Below are 19,320 nucleotides of genomic sequence, written 5' to 3' on the forward strand. Positions count from 1 at the left end.
GTGCCGCTGCACCAACCGCCATTGTTACCCACCTAGCCTATTCACGGAAACTTTAAAAGGCCTTGATTTCAACATAACGAAAGATATTAAAGAAATGGAAAGGTTAAATTGTCATTGAAAGTTTTATGAAACAGTAATTAGCCCAATTCCACATTTTAGTTCACACACTATGCCTTGACAAGTTAAAAAGAAATTTCACTCTAGTTGCATCGTATGCTTCAACTTTTCACATTCAATTTTTCTTTTGGGGGAAGGGAGATGGCATTTCATGGGTAAAGAAGAGATGTCAGGATAGAGCTGAGGTCTATAACTATCTTGTCTCTTCCTTTTACAGTAAAGGTGTGCATGGCCAGGGTGACATGTATTTTTCGCACACATCAACAAAAATGTCAGTGCTAAAATCATAAGCATGGCTAGTTTTCCTCAAGCTCCCCGATCTGGCAGTGGTTGTCCACGGTGGTGCACAATAAAACAACTAGAACAGCCAGAAATGAAAAAGAGTTGCTGAGTTACACATTACATTTGTGTTCTGCAGTTTCTATGGCAAGGCCCCGTAGAGTACTGGATCCCAAATAATGTGTCAACAAGGAAAGAGGACGGCAAAAGCAAGGGGGAAGCAAATGTCAATAAAAACTGCTCAGAAAATTTTAAACAAATAATATCTGGGGTTTAATAAACTGAAACCATGATATAATTATGAGGCACATCATAGTGCAGGGGTCCGGAACTGCTGACCATCTGGTGTTTTTTAGTGTGCATTGACCCCGTTCAGTACACAGGCCTCTGCTATTTCGCCTCCATCGAAATGCAACTGCCACGGGATTGAACCCGAAATGTTAAACCAGATCTTACCTTTGTTGGAGATTTTGTACTATCACAGTGTCATGTTCTAAATAGCATCGCTGGTCATCCACCTTCACCTTCACAAAATAAAACTGTGTTGTTTTTTTTCTCACAAGGCATTATACGACACGCCATGGTGATCTAGTGGCTAAAGCACTCTTCTGCTGACGTGCAGGTCGTGGGATCGAACCCAACCGCAACGGCTGCATTTTCGGTGGAGACGAAAATGCTTGAGGGTCGCGTGGTTAGATTTAGGTGGACGTTAAAAAGACCTAAGGTGGTCGAAATTTCTGGAGCCCCCCAACACGGCATCTCTTATAATCATATGGTGGTTTCGGGACATTAAACCCAACAATAATAATAATTAAAATAATAATAATAGTAATAATATTAAGACGATATTGTGCAGCAGTGAAAGAGCACCAATTAGCCTAACTCACGTCCTTAGTAACACTTAAACAGCCCCATCTTAGCCTGCCTGGTCTACCATTTCAATTTTTTATGTAAGCTTGATGCGCCTGAGCACAACAGTCATGATTATTCGGTAGACAGATAAGAAACATTTCAGTGCTCTAACTTCAGCAGAGTGCTCAGCCTCGACAAAATTTATTTAAAAATATGTACTATTCCAATACAGCAGAAAATAAGCACTAAAAAGCATGTATCTTCTCATAAACAACAAAACATTTTTTTGACATGCAAAAATAAAGCACTTCCAAAAAGCTCTAAATAAATTCATGGCTGGAACACCTCTACTACACGTGAATCTGGGTATCCAGGTGCATTATGAAATGGTGATGGAACAGTCTCTTTTGAATAGGACCGTCAATCTTTCGTCAACAATAATCTAACCACAACGGCTTTTTTGCAACTGTACTTTGATGAACTAGAGGTACAGGTGCACAGGATCTTCGTCTATTTTCTCGACAGGTACTTTAGCCATGCCTTTCACACAGAAGCTGTCAACAAACCATGCAGTCCTCACTACACAATATAGAGCATTCCTCACATGTGCAACAATCAGCCAACATTCATGATACCCTAGTAAGACAGTCTCTCACTCTGCATAGCACCAGTTTCAAGGCATCATTCGTTCTTTTTTTTTTTTTTTACGCACACAGCCCAAACACTGGTTCGGTGTTCCATTAACAGCCATAACACAGTAGGAAAGAAAAAAGAAACTACATAAAACATGACTGACTACAGTTCCAAATTTCTGAACCCAAGTGCTGTGGTCACGTCATGTAAACTAGATACAGTCTAAAAAATGTGACTGAGTACAATATAGCTACTCAATGCATGCAAATGACTCTCTTTATGCTACACAGCAGTATTTAAAATAATTAAAACTCATACAATTTGTCAAACAGAGAGGCATATTTGTTCCTTAACATACTGGCCTCCCAAGAGAATCTTGATTAACAAATAGAAAAATTATGTTTCCCTTCATCCTGTACCAACAACACTGCTTTTGAACAACCTATGGCTAGAAAGTTACAAGGCCTGTTTAAAGTCAATAAAAGCATTGAAAAGGCACACAAGGACAACAGAAATGAATATTTTTTTTTTTCGGAAAAAGCAACCTCCGCAAAATCGGCCTACTAGCTCGCTAGTTTCTTGGTAACGGAAAGTTAAGCCTGAAGCATTAGACAGGCCGAGTGTAATATCCTGTACAATTTTTAATAAATGGGCCATGATATACTAAAGTTGATGCGTACACATCAACACATGTACCCATGCCACTATTTACTGGTTTGCATTGCACCAAGCTAAAATATATTGTAGCACTCTGTCAAAGGAAGCAAAATATAACATGGTCACATCCATGCCTGTACTAGAGAGTCGAGAAACATTCAGTGCTGTTGTTTCCCATTAAACAATCAGTCAAAAAATTAATATCAGAGCAAATTTTACATAGAAAAAGGCAGTACATGTCACAACACAAACACACATTCAATCTGGAGCTTCTGCGAGAACTAAAACAGGACCACCACAGAGCTACCTCACCACTGCTTAAAAAAGACAAATGTTATGTACACAATTGCAGCACACACAAAGAAAAATGACAAGAAAGGAAGTGTCAAAATTCTTCCAGCTTTCAGACCTGGATGAAGGGGCTATTGGAGGAATATACGAAAGCATAAGGTGCAGCCACTTTCAAAAGGCTTCGAATGCCTTGTCATTGACACCACAATTACTCAAACTTCACGCAGGCTCTTCAATATGAGACACCCTCATGGTGAGGTAATACAGGGAGCGCAGCAGGAATAGGAGGAATGCAATCAGACCACCTGAAAATGCAAATTAAAAAAAAAGAGAGAGAGACAGACATCAAGTTATTCAGGGATACTCAATAATATACAAAGCATAATTCAAAAATAAAGGCAGTAACATAACAAGCACCTCAGGAGCTGAAAATACCAGTAACAGATCACTCTTCGATAACAAAAGAAACTATGAGAACAATATTAAAGTTCATTGCACCCTACTAGACCACAGATGGGAAAATTGCAGTGATAAAAATGGTGCAGCATCTCGTTTAAATGCAACAACATTTAAAGATTTTCACATATATAACCAGTGCTCTATAAAAGAATTTCCTACCATGGAGCTGCCGCTTAATGCAGATTCCATAGACGAGCAATAGTAGTATGTCAATGGAAACTATCTTAAGCTGCATGAATTCCATCGGTGCATACACCTTTTTATTTTCTGCCTTGGGCACACACATACATGAAGTGTTTAGGTGGTGCCCGAACAACAGTTAGTGCCTGCTGAGCTTTAATTCACACATCACATTCTCATGGCTGAGAAATCAGTTCTGCAATATGCAAAAGGTGGAGCAAGAGTTATGAAAAGGAAAATTGCTACCAAGCTGTTTGTAGCACAAACCTACAAGTAAATCCACATGGCGTTCCCAGAAACAAAAAGCTTTGTAGTCAATGCCAAGAACAATTGTAGGAACCCAAAGAACTGTTTTGCCATGTTCAGTGTCCATGAGCTTCAAATTATTATGCTAACCTCGTATTGCCACAAGCTTGCATTCTGGCTAGCTAAACTGAAAATGAGTTGATCTCAGGTTCAAACCCCAGAAAAGGACGAAGGTTTCGTCAACTCAGAAGCATTTCTTTCCAGAGAAATCTGTATAGGTTTCCTAGTAGGTCTGTGCTAAAAACGGGTGAATGGTAATTTTCTTTCATAACCTTGTTGCTACCAGGCCTGAGTGACTCTCAACGATTGCATCATTTTAACCATGCAGTCTCGTGCGATACCTGTTCTAAACAGCAATCAATGCTAAAACAGTGTCAGCACATTCAGTATTTGGTTTACATATTGGCACAGAGACAGTTCTCATCACAAAAAGTCAGATTAAAACTAAAAGCCAGATAGAGGCAACATGGTTCCTATTCGAATGTTTGGAACAGCCCATGTAGAGCAATATTTCATTCGACATTATCTGTTCAATCTATGATGTCTAGAGAAAAATCTAGTTGATTAAACCCACCTGCAAAGCTAGACAGCAACTTACATTAGGGTCAACAATGGAGTTAATGCAGCGAATATATTAAACACGATAAAAATGAAAAATTTCAGCCATATTCATGAACTACCCTTTGATAACACCAAAATACCAACATCACTCATGCCAAAAGGTGACGCTTCTAGAGCACAAAAATTAAAAGCACACAGGTGGTGACGCTGCTTTGAGGTTTTCACGTGGACCCGGTGTGACAATGTTTGATGGTGTCTGCTATGGCTTACATAATTATTGACATCTAAAGACGAATTACATTGCATTGCAAGAAAGTCAAAAACTTAATGCAGCAAGTTTCAGGAAATTTTATAAGGCAGATGTGCCCGAAATAAAAAACAAAAAAAAAAAAACAGAAAGAGAAAGACATGTGCCTTCCACTGACTTTAGGTACTGGTGTGTAACTGTGAAAATTCAAAAATGAAAGTTAAGTCTCTATTTTTTTTAATCTTCTAATGTTGAATCTATGATGGCAATATTATACATGACAAAATTTTCAAATAACATTTTATTAACCTAAGCTGACATAGTGTTCCCCTAAGTGTCACTTTGGGACGTGATAGCACCAAAGTTTTGAGCGTACATTATGCACTACTTTTAAAACACTAAAAGGAACTGCGTAACAACCTTCACTGCTTTTCTGTTTTGTGTTGCAATTATATGTGTACCATCTAAAGTGGCTAACCTTGCAGCGATTTCTCTGAAAAGTGTATAGGAATGTTTTTAAAACAGAATTTTTCCATCTGCATTTAGTTTCCTTCCATCAGTGGGATGAATGGCCTCAACACTGTCGGTCGAGGCGATGAAAATTGCACTGCCGGTGAAAGTAGAAAACTGAAACCGCACGAGGTATTTTCAGGCTTTAAGTTTTGTTTATCAATAAAAAATATACCTTAGTGGTCCTTTAAGGCACGCACACACTTTTGTTGTTCTTATTAACAGCGGAAGATGCCATGCTCGCGTTTCTTCGCCGTTTGCAGGCAGGCATGCAGGAAAGCGAACACATCGCTGGCAGCACCACCGGGAGCTTCTTTTAACACGTGAGGAAAAAAAAAGTGTTTGGCGCAACATAAAACCGCTTCATGCGCACGAAATACAATTATAAGTTATAGATGTTTGTTTTTCAGCAACAGATTCAACCAGCCGGGATTTCTCATCCTACCAGTAGATTGACCACATCGCTTTTGGATGACGCTAGTGGTCATTTTTGGTCGACTTTGAACATCAAGTTAAAATTATAATTTTATTTTTATGGGACAAAGGCATGCTCATTGCTGCTGATCTGATGAACAATCTTCTCGTTTGCACTACAATCAGAAAAATCTTTTCGAGCGGTAGACAGTCCCTTTAACAGAGCAACTTGGTGAAAATTTGAGCACATTTAGTGAGTAGGACTAATCCACTAGCGACTAATGCACTAATAACTAGTGTGGCTCAATGGCACTTAATTATTTGGGATATACACACAGCAAAATATGTATCTTAGATGGAAACGAGAGACTTGCAACCAGCCATACTAGAAAGTTTGCAAGGTCCACGCCATTGTGGACAAGAATAAAAATCACCAAATAATGATTGCTGCAATAGTACTGAATGATAAAAAGGGGCATTGCATCACTGTAAGTATAACAAATTATGACTAAGGTGATAGTACAGACTTGGTAGCAGCAGCATAAGCTTGCATATCTTAGTTTGGACCGCCACTTGCACAATGAATCAAACAGTTTGCATATTGTTCCTTCCTACAGTGGTATAACTAGTGGTCAATGAATTGGTATTGTTTCTCAAAGCTGGAGGGTAATTTTATTTGCACAGCACAAAAGTAACCATATTTTAGGGAAATAAAGCCAGTCGAACCAGGGATCGTATTTTGACGCAGTTTAGCCAAATCTTGTGCAGGGGCAGCATTGCAAAATTTAGCACTCCCAAAAACTGTAGATTGATAAGGCATTTTTAACGTTATTAATAATAATAAAATAAATGATGGGATTTGATCTCCCCAAACCACAATATGATTACGAAAAAGCCGTAGTGAAGGGCTCTGGGAATTGTGACCACTTGATGTTCTTTAACGTTCACCTATATCTAAGTACACAGGCCTCAGGCATTTTCGACTTCAATGAAAATACGGCCACCGCGGTTAGGATTCCATTCCACGACCTGTGGGGCAGCAGTCAAGTACCATAACCACTCGACCTCTGCGCCACGGTGGGGTTTTTTTTTCTCTTCTTTCCAAATTCATGTTGTGTTTGAAACCCTGACATGAGCAGAGCTATAGATCCAATGACTGTGCAACTGCACTGCAATAAAATAAGCCATCAAGAATTATAATAAAATACGGCCACCGCGGTTAGGATTCCATTCCACGACCTGTGGGGCAGCAGTCAAGTACCATAACTACTCGACCTCTGCGCCACGGTGGTTTTTTTTTTTCTCTTCTTTCCAAATTCATGTTGTGTTTGAAACCCTGACATGAGCAGAGCTATAGCTCCAATGACTGTGCAACTGCACTGCAATAAAATAAGCCATCAAGAATTATAAATGGCGAGGTTATTTACAAACTTATACAGCTCCACAGGAAAGATAAATTTTCCAACTTTCTGGGCAGTCAGCCTTCCCATCAAGACCACAATTAAGTAATGATATCAATTTCTTTGGCATTACTTTTTATGCTTTTTACTAGTCGGTGATCAGAGTTACACAGTGCCAGCACTATCGAAGAAATCTGCCAGCCAAGAATGATGGACAACTAGGATGGCAAAAAATAGAGTGCAACACACTTCTACAAAAACCCTGCTATAGCACGCATACTTCACGTTAACTAGTAAATTATGCCCTACCTTTTTTTTTTATTCTGGGCTGTGTGCTAAAAACATATATGCCCATGTGCATAAAACAACAACCAACATAATGCATGAGCTGGAATTACTTTATACAAGAAAAGCAACAGTACGAAAAGCAACAGTACGACAGGCGAGGAACAAATGAAAAGAGAGAAGGAGGCTACTCACAAGCATAGACAACGTAAATACCCTTCTTTTCAACAGCATACTGGTATGTCCCAAGCTGAGAAAAATAAAAATAAAATCACGAATTTAAATTCCACACTCATAACTGCAATAAGGAAAAGCACCACACTATCACTACAAAATGATAAAACGACTCTTCAGGAACAGAGATTAAAATAAGATTAAGGTGCACTATTTATCGTTGCAATGATATTCAAGAAAGATAATTTGTGGGGTTTTAGGCTCCACAACCACAATACGATTTTGAGACACCGTAATTGTGGGCTCTAGCAATTTTGACCACCTAGAGTTCTTTGACGTGAGCCTAAATCTATGTGCACAGGTGTCTAGAATTTGTCTTGATTAAAATATGGTCACTGCAGCCGAGACTCAGTCCTGCGACCTTTGAGTCAGCAGAGCACCATAACCACTAAACCACATTCAAAAAAGAGAAGTGCAGCTTAGAAGTGAACTAACACCGCCACGTTTTAGCATAATTACACAGTGTGCCACATTAGGCATATAAAGCACATTCCTGGAATACGAATGCCTATTGCATTTCTACAGTGAAATTGTATGAACAAATCAAGTTTGTTCTTTTTGGCATGCTTGTGCAACCAAATGTGCATTCAATGTACCCAATGTACCATATATTAAAATTTGTGAAGCGGGAATTTGAACACCACTGTTCACTAACCTAGTAATCACGCAGAAAGTCAGATTTTCAGTTAACCTTAAAATTCACGGAAGATAGCCTCCACGTGAAAAATGATGAAGCACTTACTGTGATTCCAAGTGTAATGGCTAATATAACCAGAGCCAAAATAAGTGACAAAATTCCTCTTGTGCGGGCAAACTGGGGCCCTACAGATGATCTATCCAGAAGAAAGAGTATATAAAATGCAATTACTACAGACTGATAATTATACCAGCACAATTGAAATCCTGAACATCTAAGACATACTTGCTTATGTTTAATATGCATTTACTTTACAGACCAATGGGACGGCCAGATGAATCTAGAATGTATGACTGAATCATAGACTGCATTTGTCACGCGAGTCTATCTTTAGGAATAACTGATATTTTATGAAGCACAGAACTGTGCTCTTATTAACATGTGTGTGCACATATTATGCATACATGAGTAAGACAGCCAGCTGAGCTAGCAAAATTATTTCTCAGCGCTGAGTTGGTGGACAGCTGACAAGATAAAATAGAAGAGCCAAAGAAAAAATCTCAATATGATTCTGTTCTATTCATGCATTGGGATCTCAATACATACAGTTAATGAGAACTAATAGACAATGATTCCAATATAGGGTTTGTTACAAGTGTATAACTACAATGTGAATGTGAAAAACGAAAATTGGCCAAAAGATGACTTGACGCCAGCAGGGACGGAATCTGCGACCTTCAAATAACACGTCTGATGCGCAATTTGAAGGTCATATGTTCAATCCCTGCCAGCGGCAAGTAATCTTTTTCCCCACTTTTCTTTCTTCACATTTACATCAGGATTACTACTAACAATATCCCCTATACTTTTCTTGGCAAGCACCATTCTCTGTTAGTTCTCATTAATATTGTGTCTAACAAAGAAAACGAGCTCTTAAACGTACACTTCTTGCCAAAACTGTCCTGAAGTGCATATATACCTATGATGCATACATGTTCACAATGCAGAAGCAGTGTACAATGTGTACTGATGTACTGTTAACATACAGAAAACCCTAATGGTGCTTGTGCTGGGTGCATTGATTTGCTAAATGTGGCAACATTCAAGAACACGCATGCTTCTGTGAGCCAACAGTCATGGCTGATGGCTATAGAAAGACTACCGTTACTTAGCAACAAAATTTAAGCTGACAGGCTTGAATCTTCATCGTTATCAAGACTCGCTTAAAGTAGTAGAAATGCTAAAAAATTAGTGTGCATAAAAATATACAAGGTAACGAAAGATTTAAGATCATGAAATACTATACACAGGCTTTCCTGCACTGAATAGTTTCCACTGCACTAATTTTATAATTATAAGCCCCCAATCCTGCACAAGCACTTTTTTTTTTAACTGTTCCTGTCAAGAAAGGAATGAAAATCTTGAGACATACACTTTTCTGCAGTGCGGGCATCGAGACAGAGCATTGTTCAATGTGTTGAACTGTAAAGACAGAAAAACAATGAAAGAAGCAAGAAATGAGAAAGCAGGGACAGGGTGACATAAAAAGAAAGTATTGCAACTTTACTATTGTGAAGGCTGACGAAGGGCATACCACAGGCACTCAACGATTCTCGTCCTTAGCATTGCCACGGCTCCATTTACCAAAGTGTCGATGATGTTCGCCAAGTGCGATGATGGCAATGTTTGAGGCAAGCATGTGGGGTTTCCCTAACAGGAGTACAATCTTGTCAAAGAGATTCGAACACTCCACAAGCCACATGTGCACTACTTTTTGCTGCGTTTTACTGACTTCCTGCTTGTAATGACAGTTGAGATACGTGTTCTCTACAGCAAGTTCAATCAGGTTGTTTCCCTCATCACATGTAGCGACATAGCACCGGCGAAATGAGGGGCATTCGCTTGCTCGACGACGTGAGGGCACCCTTTTTTTGTCTGTGGCATGCAAACAATAAATGTTGAATTGGCAGTAAGCGATCGTGAGGGGCATTCGCTTGCTCGACGACGTGAGGGCACCCTTTCTTTGTCTGTGGCATGCAAACAATAAATGTTGAATTGGCAGTAAGCGATCGTACATGCCCTCTCTGTCCCTCAAGCTGCTGGTTCACCTATTCTCAACACCCAAACCACTACTCGTCCTTGGAAAAGCTTGCCTTTTCTCACGCTTTGACTTGTGTGTTGCGTCGCAAAATATCGGTTATTGCAGCTTATTGCTTCTCCGTGAGATGGCATGAAGCAACACTCAAAGGCAGAGCTGTTGACGCTCAGGTGCAATACATGTTTTAGATGTTGCGCATGGTAAACTAATGCTGTAAGAGGCAGCCTTAAGCGTAATGTACGCAGCGTGCAGCCCGTTGCAGACGTACAGCCTTGCTTACACTAAACTAAAATTCTTTAATAGTATTCCACGACTTTCATTACCTCAATGAAACTCTGAATACGTGAAGGCATTTTTGTTGCAAACACTGCATCTAATGCAGTTGTAAAGCATAAGGCAGAACATTGCCTTTTAGAACTTAGTGTTGAAATCCTCAATTGATTTTGATGAAACTTGCAAAGTTTATGTATATTGGTGTACTGATTTCAACTGTGCAATTACATGCACTAGTAAAATATGCAGTTTTTAAAATATTGAACACTTTCTGTGACTATTTGGAAGCAACAGTTTTTCCTAAATGAGGAGGATGACAAAGGAAATTAGCATACCACAATAATCTGGAATAAGAAATCTATGTAACACAACAAGGATGGTTGTTCTAAAGACATCTAGACTACAGTTGTGGCATCTTTAACATTCGCAAGGAAAATACCAGCTTGACATTGCCTCGCAAAGGTTCCACATGCTATAACTACATGTCAAATGGGTTGGTGACATCAATTCTTCTTCATATCGCATACATTTGTCATGCCAGATAATTGTGATACGTCGACTTATTTTGTAACTAAATCAGTTTAGGTAAAAATCTTGCCCCCAAAGTTCAAGTTAACTTTTACATCTGCATGCACAAATATGGGCTCAAATACATACAGCATCAGGATGTGCCAAGCGTGAAACTGTCAGAAGGACATTTTAATATTAGGGGCCCACATGAAAGATGTGTAACACCAGCAGGAGCTGTTACATAAAGTGTCACTGTCTTTAAAACTACATATTCAGCCCAAAAAATACTTGCATATTCAAAATCAACACACAAAAACATAAAGATTCGGCAAGTTTCATCAAAATGAACCAATAATTTAAAAATTTTCCTGAGCAATCAGGGCTAGAGCAAGATCAGACTGTTTGATGCAATTTCCTTAACGTACACCATCCATGAAAGTATCAAATAGTTTTATTTGGAAAAGTTCAGCTGAGGTGATGATATAATTATGAAATTATAGTAATGAAGAGTAGCTGTAGATAATTACATACTAGCTTCAATTACTTATGTATACTTCAATGCACTGCATAACTTGTTAAAGCTTTCAATTTCATACCAATAATTTTAAAGCAAATTAGAAGTACAGCTAGAAGACATATGCAACAAACTTGGCAATGCACTTTTTGCAAACCCCAGTTCACATCATTTAGACTAGTATTTGAGAAGCACTTTAATTCTTTTTTGCTTTTTTTTACTTTAACATGTAGCACCTGATGTGCCAAATAATAATGACATGCTGTTGATGAACCATATGAACAAAGAACATTAACACTTGCAATTATGGTTTTTATTTAGTGGACATGACAAAAACGATAACAATAGTTCTTTTTTTGTTATGTAAAAGAGAAAAATATTAGGGGATTAAGGAAAAAGGATGCTAAATATACATTCTTCCCGACTTTCTCATTTAAAAATTCTCAAAAAGCAGCTGAAGAAACACCACTTGTTTCAGTATGTGCCGATTTTTTAAAATGACACTGACATGTCAGAGTCACACAAATATGCAAATGAAGTTGTCTTTTCCTCAGATAACAAGCTGCCAGTTCCTCGTTCTGAGCTTAGGTGTTATCTGATCTCGGCTCATAATCTGAGGTAGAAGAGCCACTGCCACTGCAAGCAATAACTCAATGTCTTTTGCGTGCTGCCACTGCAATGCAATCACGTGGTGACACTAAAAAAAAAAAAGTGCTTTCGTTTATTTGAACTCTCAGCTACAAACCAAGAGGAACAACAGATAAAAGGGTGAGCAACATATGAAGATAAAGAGGGAGCAGAGGCCATTCAGGAAGAAGCCCACTGATGGAGCTTCCCACGCAGCATTCCAAAAATATGACACATGCCCACTCACCAAAAAAGTTTGCTGGCAATGCACGCAAGATACTCGACAAAGTCCAGGCACAGAGGCAGGAGGAATGTTGGTCGTACTGGGAGCCAAGTTGATGATTCGATGGCTGTAGCGATAAATTACAAGCGCAAAATTTACTTTAAGCTTTCACAGACATGACAGCACTTGGCTTGAATCTATGAAAACTTTGATGAAACGAGAGTGTTCTTAACACTATAAACCAAAATTTCAAAAGTAACACAATGCTCTTATGCAAACAAGAGGATCACCAACCACAAAAGAAAAGTAAGATTGCTTGTGAGCAAGGGTCCCAACAGAAAACCGCAAGACCTTTCTTTCACTTTTATGTGGTGTGTTGTGTGAAGCACGTCTTACTACCGTCAGCGTAACCCTTTTAGAAACACGTTTTGTTGCTTCAATACTGTAGAAAGTGAAGTTTGAAATACTGTGTTCTGAGGTGTCGTCACTAACCCGTCATTTAGTGCCTTCTAATGACAAAATTGTGAAACTTGCATGCCAGTTTCACAGCAGAATGATGCCCATTCACACACCTAAGATATTCTTTCCCCATGGCCTTTCTCGAGTGTAAAGCTTCTTACAACTTCTTACGAAAAATTACTTTGCACCACTGCTCTTAGACACCCTTTCCTACATTGTGTGCTGGTTTCGGCCTTGGATAACTGGCATGCAGCATGAGGCACTCGCACTGCACCAAGCCATATATTAAAAACAGTGAAGAGGAAAATGGCCACTAGTATGTTTTCAGTTTTCCTGCATTGAGCACCATCAGCCTTGGCATAATTGGCAAAATGAACATTGAAAAAATAAGAAGAAAAAATAAGAGAAAAAGCACAGAAGGAGAAGAGCATGAAAGATGGTGACAGTGAAAGCAGAAGAGGAGAGAGTATAGCAAAAAGAATGAGGATACTTTGCAAGCTTCAATTTTTAGGCAAGTTAGCATAATTATGCTAAGCTGTCTATAAAAAAAAGCCAACTGGGTACATTAACAGATAGAAAAGATTAGTGGATGTGCACTGACCTTACACCTGCTGTCTCAGCCTCGGTGCAAACACTAACTGAACTTCCGGCTTTTATATCTTTGGAGCCACCCCATCAAATAGCCTGAATTATGCTGGCTTGGGGCATATTTGTGCCTAGCATAATCTTTTTAGAGAAATCTAACTAAAAGGAGTTGGAAACCTGGTGCTAAGCACCTATTTCATATGATTCGTATCTTTTACTTGAAGTACATATGGTAGAAGTTATATATACTCTTCTATTCCATTCTTGTTTTCACAATGCTTCTTCGAAATTCCATATAAAAATGCTCAAACACTCTGTGAAGTTTTGCTCCTATAATTTACTAAAAGCACAAATAAATTGATTACAATAATTTATCTCACAATGTGCACGCTACCCTTGGAATGCCTTGAAATAAAATGATGAAATGACAACATTAAAATTAGCATATTTCTGAAAGTAGAGAATGAGATTAACTTCAAGTTCAAGTAACGACTTTTTGGCTCTTCTGGTAACCGGTGTCTGTACATCTGCAGTAATAATGAAGTAATTATTATAACTTAAAGGCTCTAGCCTGCAACAAACAAAAACATAACATTTCACAATTGACAATAATATATTCTTGCTTGGCCAGTACTGTAATTGGTTTTGTTGGTAGTGATCTGTCGCTTTGGATACTGCAGCTGGAAAAAAAATGCAAATAAAGCTTTGTGTAGTGTACTTTGTTTTCCATCTCACTCAAGCTATCTAAAGTTGTTAACAAATAACACTTGTGTTTAGAAATTCTGTCTGTTCACAGGCTGACACTAATGGTACCTCATGAACTGTATGATCAGTCAGACCAACAGGAAAAGAAACAGTGACTCACCAATTGGCCCTCGGGCAGCCTATCCTTTGTGATGTCACATTGCATATCAGTAAGCAGTTACATGGGCAACGCACATACTTTTTGCCATGAGGTGCATGGCGAATTGGCTAGAACAGAGAAACGAGAAAAAATAATTACTTCTGTATAACCATATGACTGAGGAAAAGTGGTTCCCCTTCACAACCAATCAGTTCGATTTCATTACATAACAGATGTGTTATAAGTACTATGAATAGTTATAAGCAGTGCAGAAAGCTGGACAAAAAAAATCCACTAAAAAATTGTATAGTACCCCATGCCCATAATGACTGCAAAGTTTGGGCAGAACTGTTTAAATATATAGATATTTATGTCAGGCCATCAGTGTGCATCTTTTCTGGGTGTTAAATTTGAACATAATGGACACATGCTCACCTTGCTAGCCTCAGTTTCCTTCAGCAGGTGTCCACAAGCACACATTACCCCCAAGCTGGCTTAAAGGCAATTCTTAGCAAACACTCATTAGAAAAATCTACCCATAATGAAGCTGCACACCTAGAAAAATCACCAGCTAAAATAGAACCAAAAGCATTGTAGCCTTGAAATGACATGCAGAAATTAACCTTGTTAGATGACAGAACACCACGAAATTGAAATTTAACTGAATGCTAGTTTACAGAACAAAACATTATGATCATGCAGAAAGTCTAGACAGCAACCTTTTAGAAAAGTGTGATGAAACAGTCTTTAGTAGAACCCTCAAAATAAGGGTACTGTTCCAAGCTTCTATGTAACTGTAACTGTTCAGCAGAAAAAAAAATGAAATATTAATACACGAAATGAAAGCCAAACTACCCTGATTGATCAAGACTAGCACCAGCACCAGTGACACTCCTGTTTCACTGATATTCAAAAGAGTTATTTTTAATTGTAAAGAAAAACAAGGCTAACATAACTCCACACACTACATACCCAGTGATTCATTCATAAAAGACTTGAAATGATACTGTTGCACCCTGCTAAAAGAACCTGAAGAAGATCTCTGGGTAAAAAAAACTATAAAGTAAGGCTACCTGCAGAAAACTTGCTAAACTAACAAAGGCTGCTTCCATATCATATATGTTAGCATTAAACACACTGATGAAGATGAACTACTCAAAATGTACAGTGTATAAAAACTGTCAAAAATAGCCATCAAGTCAATCGCATGACCAACAGGGCTGCTTACCGTAGCCTCATTACAGCGAGAACATTTGACCACATGTTGGTCTCGTCGATTGGTGATGTCAATGACATAGCCGCAGACTCTGCATGGGACAATGTTCCCCTGGGTGGCATACTGAGGACTGTAAGGTGGTGGCAGTTCATCTTTAAAGAAACAAAAATGATTATCAACATGAAATCACTCTGTTTAGTCAATAATAAGAACTGTAATTTTGTATAGCATTAAGGTAAAATTTAGGAGTAAGTCATAGAAGCCAAAATTAATTTATATTTAAAAATAACCCATTGAATACCTTTATTACCCATTTATACTTGGCTATTATGAACTATTTAGACTTCTAGGGTGTGTATAAGTATGCAAGTGGCATAATAAAATATGACATACAAGGAAAACCATAAACAACAAATGTATTCGATTTAATAGCACAACCAATAAAGGCATAATCAAGGTTATCAATGTAGACGAAAATGTTCTAGCTCATCGACATGCTCGTATTAAAAGCCATACTGCTCTTTGAAAATTTTGTTTTTCATGTACATGGGTATCCTGTTAGTCCAATCCGCCGTCATTGCTGCAACTTCTGGTGGTGGTAAGGGATTATTTTTTGCTCGGCAGAAGGACTATACTCTGTCAATAGGCCAGTGAGACGGTACTTTATCGTTATTTGCAGGTTCAACTGGAGTTGTCAAAAGAACGCTGTTCTCTAAAGTTTCATGCCATTATTTGCCCCAAAATTAGAATAGACTTAGGTACCTGTGCCTCAGGTTTAAATACAGTGCTGAACCAGTATATAGTAGAAATTTCTTTATCTCAGATCAAAGCCATGTTATCTGCACTTGATGACATGCTTATCCACTGATAACACAGCAGAGTTGTGACCACTGACTAAGTGCAATAGAAATTGAGAGTTTCTCTTACTAGGGTCAAAATTTCACACATTAGGATTATTTTTTGCAAGTCTACTATTTCAAAGTTAGTAAAGCTAACAGATGCATTACATATATTACAGAAAGTCTTGAAGTAAGCATCAAAGAAAGTATGCACCTTAAGCCAACGTTTTGACAAAAGGAACTATACTTGATATGCTTACCACAACACTCCTTGCCTGACCCCTTCTCCTCCATCACATTGCCCTTTAAAGGGCCACTAAACAACCCTATGGCCGAATATGTGCAAATTTTGCAAATATGTACTGTGATAAGGAAGTTGCAGGGTATAGAACAACCTGCTTCAACTGTATTCGGTTTATTGCTTGGTCTTCGCACTTTTTCTGGCAACCAAAAAGGGTAGTGGTATGATGATGTGTAGGGCTTAATGGCACAAGGGACAATTGGTGGCCAAAAAGCGCCATTTCAGTGACTAGATATGTGGACAATGATATAGTGCGTGGCTGAATAGGGGCCTTAAAATTCCTCGTGCTAACGCGGGTAAAAACGTAACTAATAAAATCATGACAATGGCGTGATATGGATAGTAAAAATGGGTGACAAAAGGTTTCGATAATAAAAGCATGTGTAAAATATTTGGCACTAGCACAAGTGCCTCATCAGCGCCCTTCTGTCCAAGGGCCGAGAGGCAAGTGCTTCTCAATGTAGCCACTGCAGCAGCAACCTCTCTTGAGAGGTCACGCTACGCAATTCCTGGGTATATTACATGGTAAAAACCGAGATCTCTTCAAAAAGCTAGCAATGATTTATGGGTGAAAAGTGGTTCCCTGCCGACAAACATTGCGGGGTGTAATGGTATATGTTGTCGGTAGAGTAATGGAAAGTTTTAACTTCTTAGAGTGTCTAATTGTTTACACTGCATTAAAACGTGAAGAACTGTTAATGCCTCACCACATCTGTCACACAATGATGGATCGTCACCGGACAAAAGATATGAGTGTGTCGTGTATGTGTGTCCTATCCTGAGCCTTGTTAGTGTTACCTCTGTATGACGTGATTTTGATACTGGGGGCCAATGGCCAATGTGTGGCTCGATAACGTGTAGTTTGTTTTGTATGTGTCTATCCCACTTGCTCTGCCAGTAGTCCCTGCGCTTTCGTTTGAGAGACGGCTTAAGATCAAGGGCTGGGATTGATATTGGTGTAGTGGCGGTGCTTTTGTGGACGGATGCAGCAAGCTGATCCGCCATCACGTTGCCTTGAATATCACTGTGCCCTGGCACCGAGCACACTACAACATGTTGTTTGATTGATTGATATGCGGGGTTTAACGTCCCAAAACCACCATATGATTATGAGAGACGCCGTAGTGGAGGGCTCCGGAAATTTCGACCACCTGGGGTTCTTTAACGTGCACCCAAATCTGAGCACACGGGCCTACAACATTTCCGCCTCCATCGGAAATGCAGCCACCGCAAACATGTTGTTTGAGTGTGTAGAGTGTGCATAAAATAGAGTAAAGTGAGACAAGGACAAGGTTTTCTTGTTTTTTTTTAAGATTGTGCAGAGCCATAACCACACTGAGGGAGTCTGTATAAATTACTGCTTTTTTGTATTTGTGATTGCTTGATGTGTTTAGCCGCCACAAGTATCGCGTAAGCTTCCGCTGTGAAGATACTTGTGCCTGGATGTAGAGGGCCAGCATGCGAAAAGGATGGGCCAAAAGCAGCGTAGGACACAGAGGAGTTAGACTTAGAGGCATCTGTAAAGAACTCAGGACGTGTGTGTTTGTGTTGAAGTTCCAGGAAGTAGTTTCGGATATGGGCAATAGGTGCATGTTTTGTAACTTCTAGGAAAGACACATCGCAGTCTATAATCTGCCACTGCCACGGTGGCTGGCATACTACAGGAGCCATTAAACTGTGTTCAAGTGACACTTCAGTTTCCTCAGCTAGACCCTTCAGGCGAACTGAGAAGGGCTGCCTCATCGAAGGCCTGTTTTGAAACAGAATAGAGCTCGACAAATCATTAATAGTGGAGTATAAAGGGTGCTTCTTGTCTGCTTTCACCTTACGAAAATATACAAAGAATATGCAAGTTCTTCGTAGATAAAGCGACCATTCATTTGACTCAACAGAAAGGCTTTGTACAGGGCTGGTGCGAAAAGCACCTGTAGAAAGGTGGATGCCCAAATGGTGCACGAGATCCAGCATCTTCAAAGCACTTTGAGTCGCAGACTGATAAACAACGGCCCCATAATCTAGGCAGGTGCGAATGAGGCTTCTATACAGGTTCATAAGACATTGCCCGTCACTACCCCACGTAGTATGTGACAACACTTTTATAACATTCATGGCTTTTAAACATTTTGTTTTTAAATACTTGATGTGTGGTACAAAGGTCAACTCGTTGTCCAAGATTAAGCCTAAGAATTTATGCTCCGCATTGACAGACAGACGTTGACCGTTCAGTTCAATGTCAGGTTCTGAGTGCACGCCTCTCTTTCGGGAGGACAAGACACACGTGCTTTTTTTCTGGGTTCAGCCGGAATCCGTTTTCCTCTGCCCATTTGGAGACTTTGTTTAAAACCTAACTGAACCTGCCGCTCACACATTGCTAGGTTGCATGACTTAAAGCCAAGCTGCACGTCATCGACATATGTGGAATAGAACATGTTGCGGGGGATGGACAGGTGCAAGGAATTCATTTTGATAATAAAAAGTGTACAACTAAGTACACCACCTTGCGGTACTCCCGTTTCTTGCACAAATGTTTGAGAGAGAATACTGCCCACACGGACACGGAATTTCCGATTGGACAAGTAACTCTCGATTATGGAAAGCATTCTACCGCGCACACCCAGGTGAGACAAGTCTCTTAATATGCCAAAACACCATGTTGTGTCGTAAGCCTTCTCGATATCGAGAAACACTGAGAGGAAGTATTGTTTGTGGACGAAAACGTCTTGGATCTGTGCCTCGATACGCACCAGATGGTCGGTGGTGGATCTATCC

General features: G+C 39.4%; 1 protein-coding gene across 1 annotated transcript in view; it reads right to left on the reverse strand.

Moving 5' to 3' along the window:
- Positions 1-1,420: 1,420 nt before the first annotated feature.
- Positions 1,421-19,320, reverse strand: part of LOC119176407 (type I phosphatidylinositol 4,5-bisphosphate 4-phosphatase-B) — a 28,707-nt gene continuing 10,807 nt past the window's right edge. The window contains exons 2-8 of the mRNA XM_037427669.2: positions 15,424-15,563; positions 14,217-14,323; positions 12,332-12,434; positions 9,495-9,544; positions 8,168-8,258; positions 7,387-7,441; positions 1,421-3,134 (exon numbers count right to left, since the gene is read on the reverse strand). Coding sequence (XP_037283566.1) covers positions 3,049-3,134; positions 7,387-7,441; positions 8,168-8,258; positions 9,495-9,544; positions 12,332-12,434; positions 14,217-14,323; positions 15,424-15,563 — 632 coding nt within the window. The 3' untranslated portion in view covers positions 1,421-3,048. The remainder of the gene's footprint in view (positions 3,135-7,386; positions 7,442-8,167; positions 8,259-9,494; positions 9,545-12,331; positions 12,435-14,216; positions 14,324-15,423; positions 15,564-19,320) is intronic.

Source organism: Rhipicephalus microplus, chromosome X (genome assembly GCF_043290135.1).
Source record: "Rhipicephalus microplus isolate Deutch F79 chromosome X, USDA_Rmic, whole genome shotgun sequence".
Classification (NCBI taxonomy): domain Eukaryota; kingdom Metazoa; phylum Arthropoda; class Arachnida; order Ixodida; family Ixodidae; genus Rhipicephalus; species Rhipicephalus microplus.